Source organism: Papaver somniferum, unplaced genomic scaffold (genome assembly GCF_003573695.1).
Source record: "Papaver somniferum cultivar HN1 unplaced genomic scaffold, ASM357369v1 unplaced-scaffold_114, whole genome shotgun sequence".
Lineage (NCBI taxonomy): Eukaryota > Viridiplantae > Streptophyta > Magnoliopsida > Ranunculales > Papaveraceae > Papaver > Papaver somniferum.
In genome coordinates, this window is record NW_020620381.1 from 3,386,985 (window position 1) to 3,401,977 (window position 14,993).

Genomic DNA, 14,993 nt, shown 5'->3' on the forward strand with positions numbered 1-14,993 from the left:
TTTGTGTATGATATTTGAATACACAAAATGTTGGGTTCATGTATTTTGCATTTCATGTATAAAGAACAAGGAATTGATCCGTTATTTTAGCTTTGCAATACAGATGGGTTCTGATCAAACAATGAGTATTAATATTTGTAGATTAATATCATAATCGACAATAATATAGAGCATTACTACCAAAAGTTATCCATCAGTATGGGATGATTTTTTTTAACCATGTCAGCATGGAATTTAACTTAAAATTGCGGTTATGGTAATGACATATCGGACGGAAACAAACATTTTTGAGAGTTCAGAAATTATTCTCTTCAAGATTTCTAAATCTCAAAGATAACGGAGAAGGTGATAGGATGAGAAAGGTGGGGATAATTTGTTAGATCCTAACAAAATATTTAGGTTTTACAAAAGTGTTTCATTAAGTCGAAAAGAAACACCTTCATATTGAATGTTGGGAATAACTTAGTCGAGTGGATGCGTCGAAGAAGGGAAGAGGAAAATGACACCCTAAGATGTGGATGGATCTTGACCGTTCTTTATATGTCTGGACTATAAATTTCCATCCAGGAGGTAAATAAAGAATATAAATCAATCTAAACCGTCCTTATATGTCCGAACCATAGATGATCGTCCATCGATAAAAATACCATTATTCCTTATAATATGGATTAAAGAATGACACGAAAGAACCTAATTTGATGAAAAGGAAAGGATAAAATGTGTAACAGATTTCAAGGTCGCATCATGTCAGGACCCAATCCATATTTTGTTGGATTTTGAATTCGCGGATCTCGAGACAAATGCTCAACTTTTTAAGTAGACCCAAAAAATATGAAGGGATTTTTAACAAACTGCCACACTTGCAAATCCCGATTCAAGAAAATGCCACCGTTTTTTCAGAGTTTATTAAATGCCATAACCGTTAGTTTTTCCGTCAGGATCCACACACTCGGTCTTTTTCGCTGACTCGGTCAAAAGAATCTATCACGATTTACATATTTACCCTTGAAAACCTTATTATACTAGAATTGGTGATTGTTGTTATTTGTTGATCTCGGTGATGGATGAGAAGAAACAGTAGAGAAACGGGTTTGTGATGTTCTTGAGAGAAGACAATGGAGAATTTCAGGGGGAAGTGGAACTTGAGTATGAGTGGGTTCTCGAAATCAGATGGGTTCAGAGATGAAGAACAAGGGTTTGAAGAGCTTGTAAAGAATTAGAACATGGGTTTGTGTTGGAATCGTTGTTAGAGAGAAAGAATGACGATGGTTGCTGATGGAATTTACATAAGAATAGGGTTTGATTGGGTTTTGCTGTGAAGTTTCCGTCGCACCGAGGAGAAGAAGAGGAATTGGAGATGAGGTTCATGAACTGCAGGAGATCGAGCTCAAGGTATTGCTGTTTTATTGAGGGAAATGGATCTGAGAAATTGCAGTTATGAAGCTACATGAATGGGTGTTGCAGAGTGTGTATACAATAGATGAATGTTAGGACAGAGATTTAAAGCTACAGTTTACGGATAAACTGAATTGGTTGCTGCTCAAATGGTCAAGAAAAAATTGAAAGGGGTTCTGAGTTCTGGTACGAATTAGGAGATGGGTTTGCTCGAACTGCAATCTGATGCCAACAAAGATGGTGGAGCAGATCAGAGAGATGATTCTGGTGGCCTTGAATTGTTAAGAACTGTTTGAGTTGTGTTGGCTGAGTTGAATCTGTAATTGATTGAATTAGTGCAAAATCTGTAATTGATTTAATCATCTTATGACTCATTGATCAATGGAGGAGATGAACAAATATTAAGAGTCGTCTTTGATGGATTAGGGTCGATGGGTTTGTGCTAAATTGAAAGTTTGGATAAATTAAGCACCAAGAGAACATGGAATGGTGCTACTGCTTCCGTTGTTTTTGATGATGAATAATGCAAGACTAAGCTATTATTGTGTGTCTGAGAAGGTTTATGAGTATGGGTGTGTATGGAATTCGAAGTTGCAGGTCCAAAGAGAAATCATACTACAGGGAAATGTGCTAGCTTCCAATTACAAGTTTCGCACATAACATGTTTGACGAAAGGCCTAAGAGAACGAATTACCCACTGGATTATCAATGGCAGTAATTATGACGTTAATTCAGGAATTCTTTGCAAGATTTGTGGCTCCAATTAAGTTATTCTTCTTACCATGTATTTGTATATATTACTTAGAATAGTTAGCTAAATAGTCAATGGCATTAGCTGTATATTTTGTTGCCTAATTTAGGATGTACATTATTCTCATTTAAAGACGATGATATCAATAGAGAAGGCATTCAGCCATTTTGCGTACATGATTGTTATGGATTTGCTGCTGTGGTTGTAGATGACAGTGATGGTTTTATGATCTCAATGGAATGTAGCCACCGATGGTGATGGTTTTTGAGTTCTCGGCTTTTGTTTCGAGGGCACAAATGTCATTTACTAAGCTGGATAACTGCCACCTATGCACTAATGGATGTTAACTGTTCTTTTGGAAAAAACGGGATAGAAAAGGTCAAATGTATGGCATTTAATAAACTCGGAAAAAAACGGTGGCATTTTCTTAAACTGCAAATTGGAAGTGTGGAACTTTATAAAAATCCCCAAATATGAATGATGCAGTGGTTGTACGGTAGCCTGTAACCATACAGCAAACAGAAAATGTAGCACTCTATACATACTCTTTTCTTTCTATTCACCCTCACAAGTTTGATTGGCTGAGAAAGTCAGACACTTAAACTCCATCTCTCTGTCTCTGTCTCTGCACTTGTTGATATCCACTCAAAGGCTCTTTCTGGTATCTCTCTCTTACAATATCTCTTTTACTTAAGAGTAGAAAAATACTTTGATCTGATTCGTGGATTTTCATCACATAGCAATAAGGGTTGTGTTTGCAGACTGCAGTGAGAGCATTATATCTGTTTTATCAGGCTAATTAATCTTTGAAATTTCTGATACTTAATCCGTTGATTTAGAAAATTGATTCATGGGGGTTGATATCAGCAATGTTGCTTTAATGGATCACACATTTGGGAAACTACCAGGTCATCTATTGATGGAAATATTTTTCCGTGTGCCGGTGTCACAATGGGTTCATATAGCATGTGTTAAGCAACATTGGGCTAATCTATTCCGAGGTGAGTGTTTATGGAAATCTGCTCTTTTGAAGACATGGCCTTTAGCTGATCAAGGGGATCAATGGCCTGGTCTTATTCCTCGAGGATCTAATAAGAGGTAAAATTTCATTCATATACCTGAACATAATTGGTATACGATTTGTATGTGATAATTCCTAAGTCAAGATATTGAAATGGATCCTATTTATGATTATGTAATTGGATGTTTAATGTATAATCAGTACCAATACACCATCTTATTAAGCATCCCATGGTCGATCAACTGTCTACGGCTTGAGAGAAATAAATCAAGATTATTGTCCATCCTAAATTTTCAGCTTTTTTGTTCATTGGATGGTTTTAAGATGAGTAATTAGCCTTACCATGTGGTCGTATTTGCATTCTACATATTTGCATTACAGGAGGTATGAAGCTTTGTACGTTAGCAAACACATATTTGGATTTGACGGTGAGATTGATGAGATTATGGGACACACTTATTTGTTTCTAAAAGAACAGCTTGAACTTTCAGTAACGCCTCCTGCTTCAGGAATACTTCACGAAACAATAATCGGTGCGGTTCTCAACTTTTGCTTCCATGTTTTCGTATTGGGTAGCACAATGTGTTTTCTTGGTATGCTAATTTGATAACTTGTTGAGAATCATGATTTGAATTCGAGTTAATTGCAAATATTCTCTCATTTTTCGTAAAGATATCTGAATGACTATCATTCAACTTTCCTTCTCTCATCTGCAGATCAGTTCATCGCTTGCGGAAAATCAAGGGATAAAGCACATGAGCTTGCCTCACAAATCTGGCTAGCAGTTATTGACAATTTGGATGAAAGTGAGCAAACATTTCTTTTGCTTAGGCATCTTGCTCAGGAGGGAGATGTAAGACTCTTTTATTCTGAAAAATCACGAATCAATTTCTTTTTTAACTCTTTAAGGGAAAGTAACTATGTATCCCGTTTTTCCCTGTAATTGATCTACAGGTTTTTCTTCCTTACCCGTACTCGCGACCGTACAAAGTTCAATGGAGGATATTTGAGAAGCTTTTTACAGATTTTCGAGATTGCTTGAACGGAATGGACTACTACGACATATTGGCTTGTGCTAAGTTAAGGTTTCAGCCAATCCCATCTGCTTGGTTAGGTTACTGAACATTTTATATTTTGTGCATGACTGTTGATAAAAAACTCATCTGCAAGTATGTAAGTGTATGATAAATACTGTATAGTTATGATGTAATTGCATATAGTTACCTTGTAAACAGTTGCCGAGTTTGCTTGCTTCTTTAGAATTTCGAGTTTGCTTGCTTCGTTAAAATTTGGAATTACGAACAGCAAAAAACAAAAGTTAAGGGTGGGATAAGACCCTAGGGTTGAGCATTTTATCCGTGATCCCCGGATTTAACCGGGACCAACTGTATGTGTTTGGATGGATGTTCGGACCGTTCGTTAATGGGTTGGACGCATATGGAATTTTTGAAATCCAACCGATTACGGATTGGACCTGGATACAAATCCGTTGGATATTGGATTGGATGCGAATGCCAAATTTAATGTTGGACTGGATGCTGATGCCAAAATTGAAATCCGTAGTGTATTGGATTGGATGCAGATGAGGTGAAAACCGGTCCATACCGGCCCATCCTCATCCTCATAAGTCCCTAAGAGCGTCCACAATGGACGAGTAAAAGGTGGACTAAAACCATATTTGGTCAAATTTCCAATCACTGTGGGACGGAGTAAAACTAAATTTGCAAATTTTCCCGGATTTCGGAGTATATTTGTTTCGGGAAGCTAGAGTAAAACCAAATATAGTGGGGCGGACATTAAAAACGTGTCTGATGTCAGACATAAATACTATCTACGTTTGAAGCGGAGCCTAAGTTTAATGTAAATTTAATGTCCGTATAATGGTCGCGCGTTCATTAAAAATCCGCCCCTTACGGGACATAAGTTTAATGTCCGCTCCAGCATCCCATCAGGCGTAACTAAAAGATGCACTCCATTAGGCGAAACTTAAAGATGATCCCCACCATCGGGCGTAACTTAAAGATGATCTCCATCATTCACCCGTTTTCTCGCGGACATTCAAACTACTCCTGACTATAATTTGCTCCACTATCATTGTGTTCAAACACCTTCAAAACCAAATCTTTTTAATTTTTGGTATGGTTTTTGGTTTTAGTATAGGCGTACCATTGTGGATGCTCGCAAGTTTAGTGGCTTAGGATCTGTCGAGGGCAACTCTAGGCCCATGCCATGTAACAAAACTAAAGAAATAACGCACTTTCTTCACGGAAAACTTTTCTGCATGTAATAAAATATTTGATTTGTTTTAGGAAATTTCACCGATCATAATAAAAAGTTTGAATTTGGAAATTCACAATATATATATTCACCTCCTTGTCTGGCTAAAATACAAACCCAAAATCCTTACGTCCATTTCTTTGAAAATCTCTCATCATACAGTAGAACCTCCATATATTGATATTACATATATTAATAAGGGATATTTAGACTTTTGATCATAGCTTAGTAACCGGTGTTGTATTTGGGTCTCAAGAATTTGAAATTAGAGTTCAGATCGCAGGACCACGGTTGACTGTCTTGACCATCCAAAAAAGGTTAAATAATTAAAGTTACCAATTTAAATCTAACGTTTCATTTATTTACCAACTATGCCATTATCTTCTTCCCTTTTTTTAAACCGAAAAGATAGGGCAACAAATATTTAAACATATTATTAAAGTTTGGAATTTTGTTCACTTGTTCGGATCTTAAAATGGATCCTTAAGTAATTGTTCTCTCATTCCTAACTTTTTTTTGTTTTTTGTTTTGAATTTGATAAGGAGATGTATAATCAATTGTCTTCACGTTCAAAAGGAGGAGTGTTCTGTAATCCAGGATTACTACTACTTGTCAGGTTTTTGATTAGTACATGCTTGGTTGGTTATATGATTACACATCCATTAAGGATGAGTTCAAGAGAAAGAAATTTACTACTCGACTTTCGTGTCCTTTGTGTGCTTGTGATTATTCCTCATAGGCATTTTTCTTCTTTCGATCCGGTATAACTTGTTTTCTATGAATATATCTGTAATTTATAGAAATGTTGGTATACTATCTCGATTTTCTTATATGTAGGATGTTGTTTGCATAATGATTTATTTTCCGTTGATAAATCTTAATCTGTTGAAGAATCGTTTGTTTAGTACTTATCGTTGGAGTCTTCCTCGTACGAACATATTCGTCAAATGGACCAATACAGTTTCCAAGCACTCACTAATTTGATTAAACATTGTTTGATAACGTACATACTGTTTCTGAATCAATGAACAAAACCTATAGTCGATAATTGAACCGGAAACATGATGCAGAAGGTGTATTTAACAACACGTGCTACTCAAGTTTTTTTAACAGAATCACCTTTCAATAACTGACGGCGTTAATTAAATAACGATCAAGACAGTCAACCGTGGTCCTAGGACTCAAACTCTAATTTCAAACTTTCTAACACCCAAATGCAACACTGGTCACAAAGTTGGGTCCCAAATTTAAATATCCTTATTAATAACTTCTACGTATTAATAAAAATTTATGGACCCAACTTGGGCCAGTGGGAAATTGCAATAACCTCTCCAGTTTAATATTAATGATTTTTACTAGTTCCTCCTTAAAAAATTTACCTCCAAATAGTAATAATATATATTATATTAAAAAACATATTTTATATATAATTTGAGTGAAAATTGCTGGCCTCACATTGAAAGTTATACCAAAAGCTCGAATTTTAGAGCTCATGGGCCACGACCAATAAGAATCAAGGATTGACGTAGCAAATTATAATGGATAGGTAAATGTGCGCCGAATCATGCTCTTCCTGGGCCACGACCAATAAGAATCAAGGATTGACGTAGCAAAATAGAATGGATAGGTAAATGAGCGCCGAATCATGTTCTTGGCCCCCGACCAATAAGAATCAAGGATTGACGTAGCACAGTAGAATGGGTGGGTAAATGAGCGTCGAATCATTGCTCTTGGCCCCCGACCAATAAGAATCGTGGGATTGACGTAGCAAAATAGAATGAGTAGGTAAATGAGCGTCGAATCACTTTCAATATACATAACCTATTTTTTACATAAAAACCTATACGCTTACATGGATTAATTACCTTTGGGACAACCAATTTGAACCCGTGCAACGGACGGGCGCTTATATATAAAACATTTATCGACCATAGCAATGGTAAAAATGAAGGTGATGAGAGTGATGACGATTTAACTATTTTATAATTTTTATGATAACAACTTTTAATTTGTTACTGTTGCATTTTTTTCCTTGGATTAGAACTCGATAGAAACATTAATTAGATTCCAAACCGATAATCTCTCCGAACCAAGTTGAATCTGTAAAAAAAAGTAATAATTTTTTTTTTATTACGAAAATCTAATCATATCTTAATGAAACTGATAGAAGAGAAAATATTTGTCAATTGGTAACTGAAGATGATTAGTGCAATTTCAGAACTGGGAAAAAATTACAAAATTTAAGCAAAATCCCCGAATATAAAAACATTGAATTACTTAACTTATGCATTTATATCATAATAACAAATTCGGTATGACAGACTTAAACCCGTGCAACGCACGGGATCAACACTAGTATATATTTAGTTACATTAAATTTATGATTAAACAAAATACTTATCTATCTTTGTTCGAGAAAAAGTAGTAATTTTTTTGGAATACGACAACATCTTTTAACTTGTGGGTGCTTAATATGTCATCAACATAGACACCTTCTGATTGAAACCAATATATTCCCAACTTGTCTAGCATGTTTAAAGCTTCCAAGCTTCTTGGAACTACAAAATCCAAGATACATATATGCACTAGATATTGGAACTATAAAAATATATATACATCATCTAAATGCAACTACAAATACATTGGAAAAACGGAATATCTTTTGTTGTTGGACTTCCCTTTGTTCGTTTCGTCCAATTTTATGCTGAAAAAGAAGTTCAAAACAGATGGGATTTGCACCATATCGCTTAAAAAAGTTTGAGAAAAAATAATGGTGATTGAGATAACAATCAAAGTGATCAAGTATTGATATCGCCAAATCTTTCATGCCACGGATTTCTACGAGTAATAAGAACACAAAATCAGAAACGATTAGAAAGGCATGATGATCATCATCAACTTCATCAAAAATCTCTGAACATTTCAATTCAGCCAAAACTCTCATGAGATACTAGAGAAGAAATCACCATTGTCTGTTACAATTCATGAACTCAAAACATCAAATTCTTTAATAGTCAGTTGCTTGAACTTTTCACGGACACTTCTCCCTCCGCGAAAAAAAAAGTTTGAGAAACTCAGTTGGTTATTTGGATTATGAAGGAAAAAGTTAACAAAGAAGTTTGTTATCATCCTATTTGCATCATTACTCTTCATTGATAAATCTTTTAGTTTAGAATTTAAGGTTAAGTGATTATCTCGTCGATCCGTCTAATGGATAATATCTGAGTTTTTTTTTTCAAAACTAAGTGCATGTTTATTATCTAGTTGTCGATTTATTTCTCTATCAAATTTCTTTGTGGATAAACTCTGATCTTTTATCAAGTTTCTCTATTAGCTTGCCTTGGCTAATATTTTGTTCTAGTCTGTTAAAACTTTTTCTGATGTGTTGTCTTTACAGAAGCTGTTTTTCTTCTTTCTTTAGTTTCTTCTTCTCGAGCCTATTCTCTTCTTTCCAGAATTTCTTTTTAACTTTCCGCCTTGATAGGAACTAGAAGTTCTAGTCTTGTTATAATTATCCTTTTCACTGTTTTTTGCAGGGAAGGAGTTGTTGGAGCCAATGCTCGGTGGGGGCTTTCTCAAGCCAGTTTCTCTGTGGAGAGAAGGAAGGAGTTGCTACAGTCCCGAAAGCAAATCCTAAAAATGTACAGTGCACTAAAAGAACTGATACACACAAAACGACATGGTATGAGAATATTAAGAAAACATTAGTCATTATGATCAGCATGTTTCCTGCTGAAAAAAAGTTTGAGTATGGCATTAGTAAAGTGTGCGTCACCAAAATCCATCATGAAAAACTTTTCGTCTCTCTTAACTTCGATCGTATCGAGCAGCTTTATCTACATGTGGCAGTTGGAAACAAAAAAATCTAGCAGCTACATACTCGTTATAAACAAGTCATGAAACAATTCTCTAAAACCCACAGAAACTTCATAACAGCTAAAAGAAACATCTCAAGAAACAATCAAAACTCAACCCATTCAGTAAAAGATCGTAACTACTTCTGGATTCTTCAAAGTATCCTAATAATGTCGGATATTCAAAAAAAAAAACTATTTAGCTCAATTATCCAACATTCTGGAAGAAAAAGATAAGGGTCTGTTTGGTACAGTTTTGAAAAACAGTTTTCAAAAATAGTTTTCCACTGTTTTAAAAACATACCCTTTTTTCCTTGTTTTCATTTTCTAAAAATTGTTTGGTAAACTGTTTTTGAAAACAAGGAAAACCAACTAAATCGGATCAAATGTAAAGATTCGTCTAAGAGATAGTGATATTAGCCATGACTCACTTGCAGTCATTCCCCATCTCTTACTTTGTTCTGAAAAGAAGAAAAGAATAAAGAAAAGAAAAAAAGAGAAAACACAGAAAACAATAATTTGTTGTTTTCATTTTTTTGTTTTTAAAAACAGAAAACAGATATAAAACATTTTCTGAAAATGTCCTTACCAAACGCGTTTTCTCCTGTTTTCTGTTTTCTCTGTTTTTAAAAACAGAAAACTATTTTTGAAAACTATACCAAACAGGACCTAACACTCTTACGCAATCTGTCAAGAAATACATAGATTTCCTTCGCGCCTCAACTACACTTATCGATCAAGGAAAATATCCTCGAGTTGTAGTCAAGATTTTTAAGGAGATAAAGAAGAGATATGATCCGAATGGTCTAAATATTGGAGAGATGGTGTTTTCTCTAAACAACTCATTGATAGGTGCCAAATATTGCATTATTCGTTACCATTTTATTGGCACTTATCCCATTTTGCATATCATTAATCCTTTTTTTGTAATAAATTCTAGATTTTACTCTCCTCAAGGATAAATACTTCATATTATTTAATTTTGTATTTTTTAGGTTATAAATAAAGATTGGATGAGTTGGGGAGCGAAAAGAGCAAAGAAGCGGCAAAGACTCCCGCAGGAAGGAAGCGAAGATTGATGTTTGCAAGAGGCGGACCAACTTGAAGTGGACTTGAAGAGGAATAATTGTTCTTAAAGAAGATATGGGTTTGGCATACTCAAGGCCCAAAACCCTTACCCAAATCCATTTCCAATACCCAAACCCAAAACCTCTTCCATTTTCAGCCGTCAGATTGGATCCATCACTTCATCCAACGGTAGATTCATCATCGTGCATCAAACTCCGATGATCCTGTCAAACATCATAGTACTAACTCTCATCTGAATCGTTAGATTTGTTGTATCACACATCCAATGGTCGATACAAGCCTTCTCCATATTAGTCGTTCGATTCAATCTGAAGTGGTAATCCAACGCTATTGCTACGTGAACCATCAAGTTTTCTACACCCGGATCACACTTTAACAACAAATATCTTCTCCCCAACCAAACATCCCCTTCTCCCAAAACTGTCGAGCTCATCCCCTTCCTCTCTTCTCTGCAACCCTTCTCAGACCTGCAAACCCTCTCCCATCAGTCGAAGCCCCTAGTTTCTCTATCTCCATCATAGCGTCTCCTCCATTACCTAGATGCTATGATTGAGAGAGGCAGAACTAGAGCTTCCTTCACAGTCGAGCTAGAGGCCAATTGGAACAGGAGAGGGAATAAGAGTAGCACATGAAGCATGGGTCGAAGAGTGAGAGAGTTTATCAGACACGAGGTGAGTTTAATTTCATTTTTTATCAAAACCCTAATTTTGGGGAATTAGGGTTTTTGGGGGAAAACAGTGAGAAGTATAAATTAAACATTGGGTGTGTGTAATAGAGTATGCCTGGGCCAGCCAGAGCACCAATAGTTTAATTTTTAGGTTTGCAATTTTCAATTATAAATTTCATGAACTGTTTATCTCTAATTTCAATTTCATGTCCTGTTTGAATGTTAGTTTCTTATTTTTAGTTTAGATTCAATTTCAATTCCTGTCATGTTTTAGTTTTAGTTTGAGTTCCAAGTTTATGTTTGATTCGCCAATGTTAGTATAAATGTTGGTTAGTTTAATGATGTTCTAAGCTTCATAACTGAGGTGTTGATGAAGCCTATAATTCAATATTAGTTAACTCATGTTTCTAGTGCTAATTTGTTGTGCTTAAATTGTTATGAAGGTTTGAATCATCTAAGATATTGGGCTGTGATTAGTTGTACCTTAATCAGACAATTAATTCTAGGGGTTGATATCTAAGTTGACATAGACATTTCATTTTGAGATTTCCCTGGATCAATTGGTAGGCTAGAACCTTTACCTTTGTCCAAAAACCAAGGGACAGAACTAGTATGGAAGTTAGAGTGAATTAATGTAGGAAAAATGGTGGATTCAAACCTCAGCATGCCTCTTACACATCTGCATAGCTCTGAATTCTTTGTCACTGTCACTGTTAGTTTGCTAGTTTTGCATTTTACTTGAATTACATTCCCTGTTTCATGTTCCGGTTCTGTTTTTCCTGTTCTTGTTTTAGTATTTTCATGCTCCTGTTACACAAGTTATGATGTTCTAACTTCACCACTAGGGTGAGATAATACTTTGAGCCAAACTAGTAACCAACTAGGTTAGCCCTTGTGAGCCAGACTTAGCTTAGGTTAGTTAGTAAGCCTCAGCCCAGCTAACCTGTGATTGGCTGTGCCTTAAACAGACAGCCAATGCTAGGGGTTAGCTAGGGCTTTAAGGTTAGTTAACTAGCTACATGAACCATCCCTGGCCAAGAGACTAGATAGGACTTGATCCTCTTGTCCATTAGGGACAAGGGCTTGACCTAAGATTACTAGCTAGGTGAAAAGGAAGAATCTTAACCTTAGTGTTCAACCTTCATTCCACTGATTTCAACCTTACTATCTCACTGCCACTTGTTTATGTCCATATCCATTTTCACTTCACACAGCCTCATTCACTAATCATCCACTGTCCACAAATTCTCCCACTACCCTTAGGAAGAACAATTAGCAAGACCTAGATTAAGCAAATACTCCCACCAAGTCCCTGAGGACAAACCTATGCTTGCCCTGTGTTGCTTGTCGACACTGTGCACTTGTAGTAAAACCTAGTTTGTAGGCTCTTTTCACTGCCTACCGCTCATGGTCTCCAACAGGAAGATTGATAATAAGAGAAACTGTCAACCCAAAAATATTCATCATAAGATTCTCTAATGCAAGTGATTTTGCAGCGACAATATATTCTATCCCAAACAAAGTTCACGGTAAGCTCCTATCTATGGGGCTTTGGAATAGCACATCAAAACTGGAGGAGATTGACTTTGATGCTCAAGATTTTTGGATCAACTTTAAACTAAGAAGTGGTCTTATGGAAAAGGAATATGTTGCTAAAATGGTGGCGGAAAAGGTTGGGAAAATACTTACTCTAATAGGTCCTCTAAACTCTCAAGGAGAATATAATGCGCATGTGGTGGTCGATCTCAAGAAAGCTTTGGTTCACCAAATGAAGGTAATCATCATTGAAGGAGATGATAAGGAAACAATTAAACTCAATATTTTCTTCATGGGAATTCCACATGGGACTTGTCGAAGCTGCTGGCATGTACATGAAATACACAGTGAAGAAATATGTAGAGTACGACATGTGGAATACTTAAAAAACCATCCAAAGGTTTTTGTTTATGGTAATGAAAGTAAGGATGACGTGAAATAATATAAAGCAAAAGAATGCAGCTATAGAGAACAATATCCCAAGGATTTACGATAGTGAAATAGATAAAGAGGATTTTATCATTAGGGGAAGCAAAAAAAAAAAGAGTGGATATCATGGAAGAGGAAGAAGAAAAACTCGAAAAATACACAAATGAAAAAAATAAAAATAACATGCAAGTTACTGAAGATGACCTGATTGAAACTTTAAAAGGAAATTCTAAAGTTGATGTCTCTGAGTTGGAGAATGCTACAAGAAGTCTTAATATCAATGAAAATAATCAAAAGAAAAAATAAAATAATTGGTTTAGACTTCTAATCCAATACTCGATCCTTAGTAGAAGGTGTGGAAATGGTTGTGATAAAGCGGAAGAAACTATTAACAATAACTGAGAAGGTGTGGAAATGGTTGTGATAAAGCGGAAGAAACTATTAACAATAACTGGGTTGAAATTGATGGAGATGAGCATTGCCTTCCTGTTATGATGGCAGAAGACATCTTTAGAGAAGAGGAGGAAAATAATCTTGATGAAGGAAATCGTGAACATCCAGAAACAGCTCCTCAAAGCAATAACTCAAATGATGATGGGAAAGAAAAAGGAATTAGAGTTTCTACAGAGGATGGGTGTAGTAAAATATGGGAAGCTATGTTTTCTAAACCAAAGAACAGAGAAACTGAGACTGAAATTGCTCCTACCGGTGATGGTCTCAATAATCCTTCTCATGATGCTCCTATTGAGGTAAATAGTTCTTATACATCTCATTTTAAAAATTTCAAAGAAAACAAAAATCAGTTATTCATAAATTAATATTGCTTACTATTTTGGTTATTTGGTTTAAACCTTGTTATAAACATGAAAACTATAAGGGTAAGAATATGCAGAGGAAGGTAAATTTTAAAACCCAATATGGCAATATAAGTCAAATCTGTTTTCATGCAATAAAAAAAGATTTTACTTTTTTTTAAAAACCTAATTTGTGCTTATGTTTTGAATAATGAATATGACTCCATGATATTATCCGGGAATGGGAAGGTTCGTATGAGTATTAAAAAGAAATCAGAAAACTATGCATGCCCAAAATCAAATAAAAGGTTTTGCAATAATAAAAAAATAACTCGATTATGCTATTTGAGCTGTAAATATTTTATAATATTTATTAACTGCCTGTATGAAAATTTATTTCCTTTATAAAATAAATTAATTTTCTGGTTTTTCATTCAAAATGGAAATAACAAAAATTATGACTTTAAAATTCTATCATGGAACCTACAAGGCATTAGATCTCAAATAAAACAAGATCATATAAATCACCTAAACAAAACTCATGATTTGGATGTTATTTTCCTTTGGGAAACAAAAGTTGGATATCAAAAAGTTGAGAATTGTTTTAAAATAAATAAATTTAAAGACTGGTTTATTTTACCTTATGTGGGAAAATCTGGCGGTTTTGCGATTCCATGGAACCATGGAGTGTCAGCAACATTATTAAAATTTAAAAATAATATTTTTCATTTTAAAATTCTTAAAAAAAATTTAACTTACATATTACATTCATATATGGTGCTCTAGATAATGTCAGTAGAAATAAACAATGAGAATTTATAAAGAAAATTAGTGAAATAGATGCTCCCTGGGCCATTATAGGAGACATGAATTTTATTTTACATAGAGATGAAAAAGAAGGAGGAAATAATCCCCCAACTAGTAGTTTCGCAAATATCCTTCACTGTATACAAGACCTAGGGCTTGTAGATCTAAACTTTACGGGATTACCTTTCACTTGGATTAATAAGAGAAAAGGGGAAAGTAATATACAAGAACGAATAGACAGGGCCCTAGTTAACCATAAATGGTTAGAGTTATACCCAAAATCCATAAATAACCATTTAACTAGAGTGGTTTCAGATCATGCTCTGATCCTTTTAGAAACGATTCCTAGGAAGAAAAAAGGTTTCAAACCTTA

At 35.0% G+C, this 14,993-nt stretch overlaps 2 protein-coding genes across 2 annotated transcripts; both read left to right on the top strand.

The window, feature by feature from the left end:
- The first annotated feature begins 2,731 nt into the window (after positions 1-2,731).
- Positions 2,732-4,426, top strand: LOC113328937. Its single transcript, XM_026575935.1, has 5 exons — positions 2,732-2,807; positions 2,986-3,244; positions 3,549-3,700; positions 3,884-4,020; positions 4,122-4,426. The coding sequence occupies exons 2-5, from the start codon at positions 2,997-2,999 to the stop codon at positions 4,287-4,289; spliced, it is 705 nt and encodes a 234-aa protein (XP_026431720.1). The 5' UTR covers positions 2,732-2,807; positions 2,986-2,996; the 3' UTR covers positions 4,290-4,426.
- A 6,393-nt stretch (positions 4,427-10,819) lies between these two features.
- Positions 10,820-13,208, top strand: LOC113328814. Its single transcript, XM_026575822.1, has 2 exons — positions 10,820-11,058; positions 12,551-13,208. Exons 1-2 carry the CDS (start codon positions 11,016-11,018, stop codon positions 13,030-13,032), a joined length of 525 nt encoding a protein of 174 aa, XP_026431607.1. The 5' UTR covers positions 10,820-11,015; the 3' UTR covers positions 13,033-13,208.
- The last annotated feature ends 1,785 nt before the right edge of the window (positions 13,209-14,993 follow it).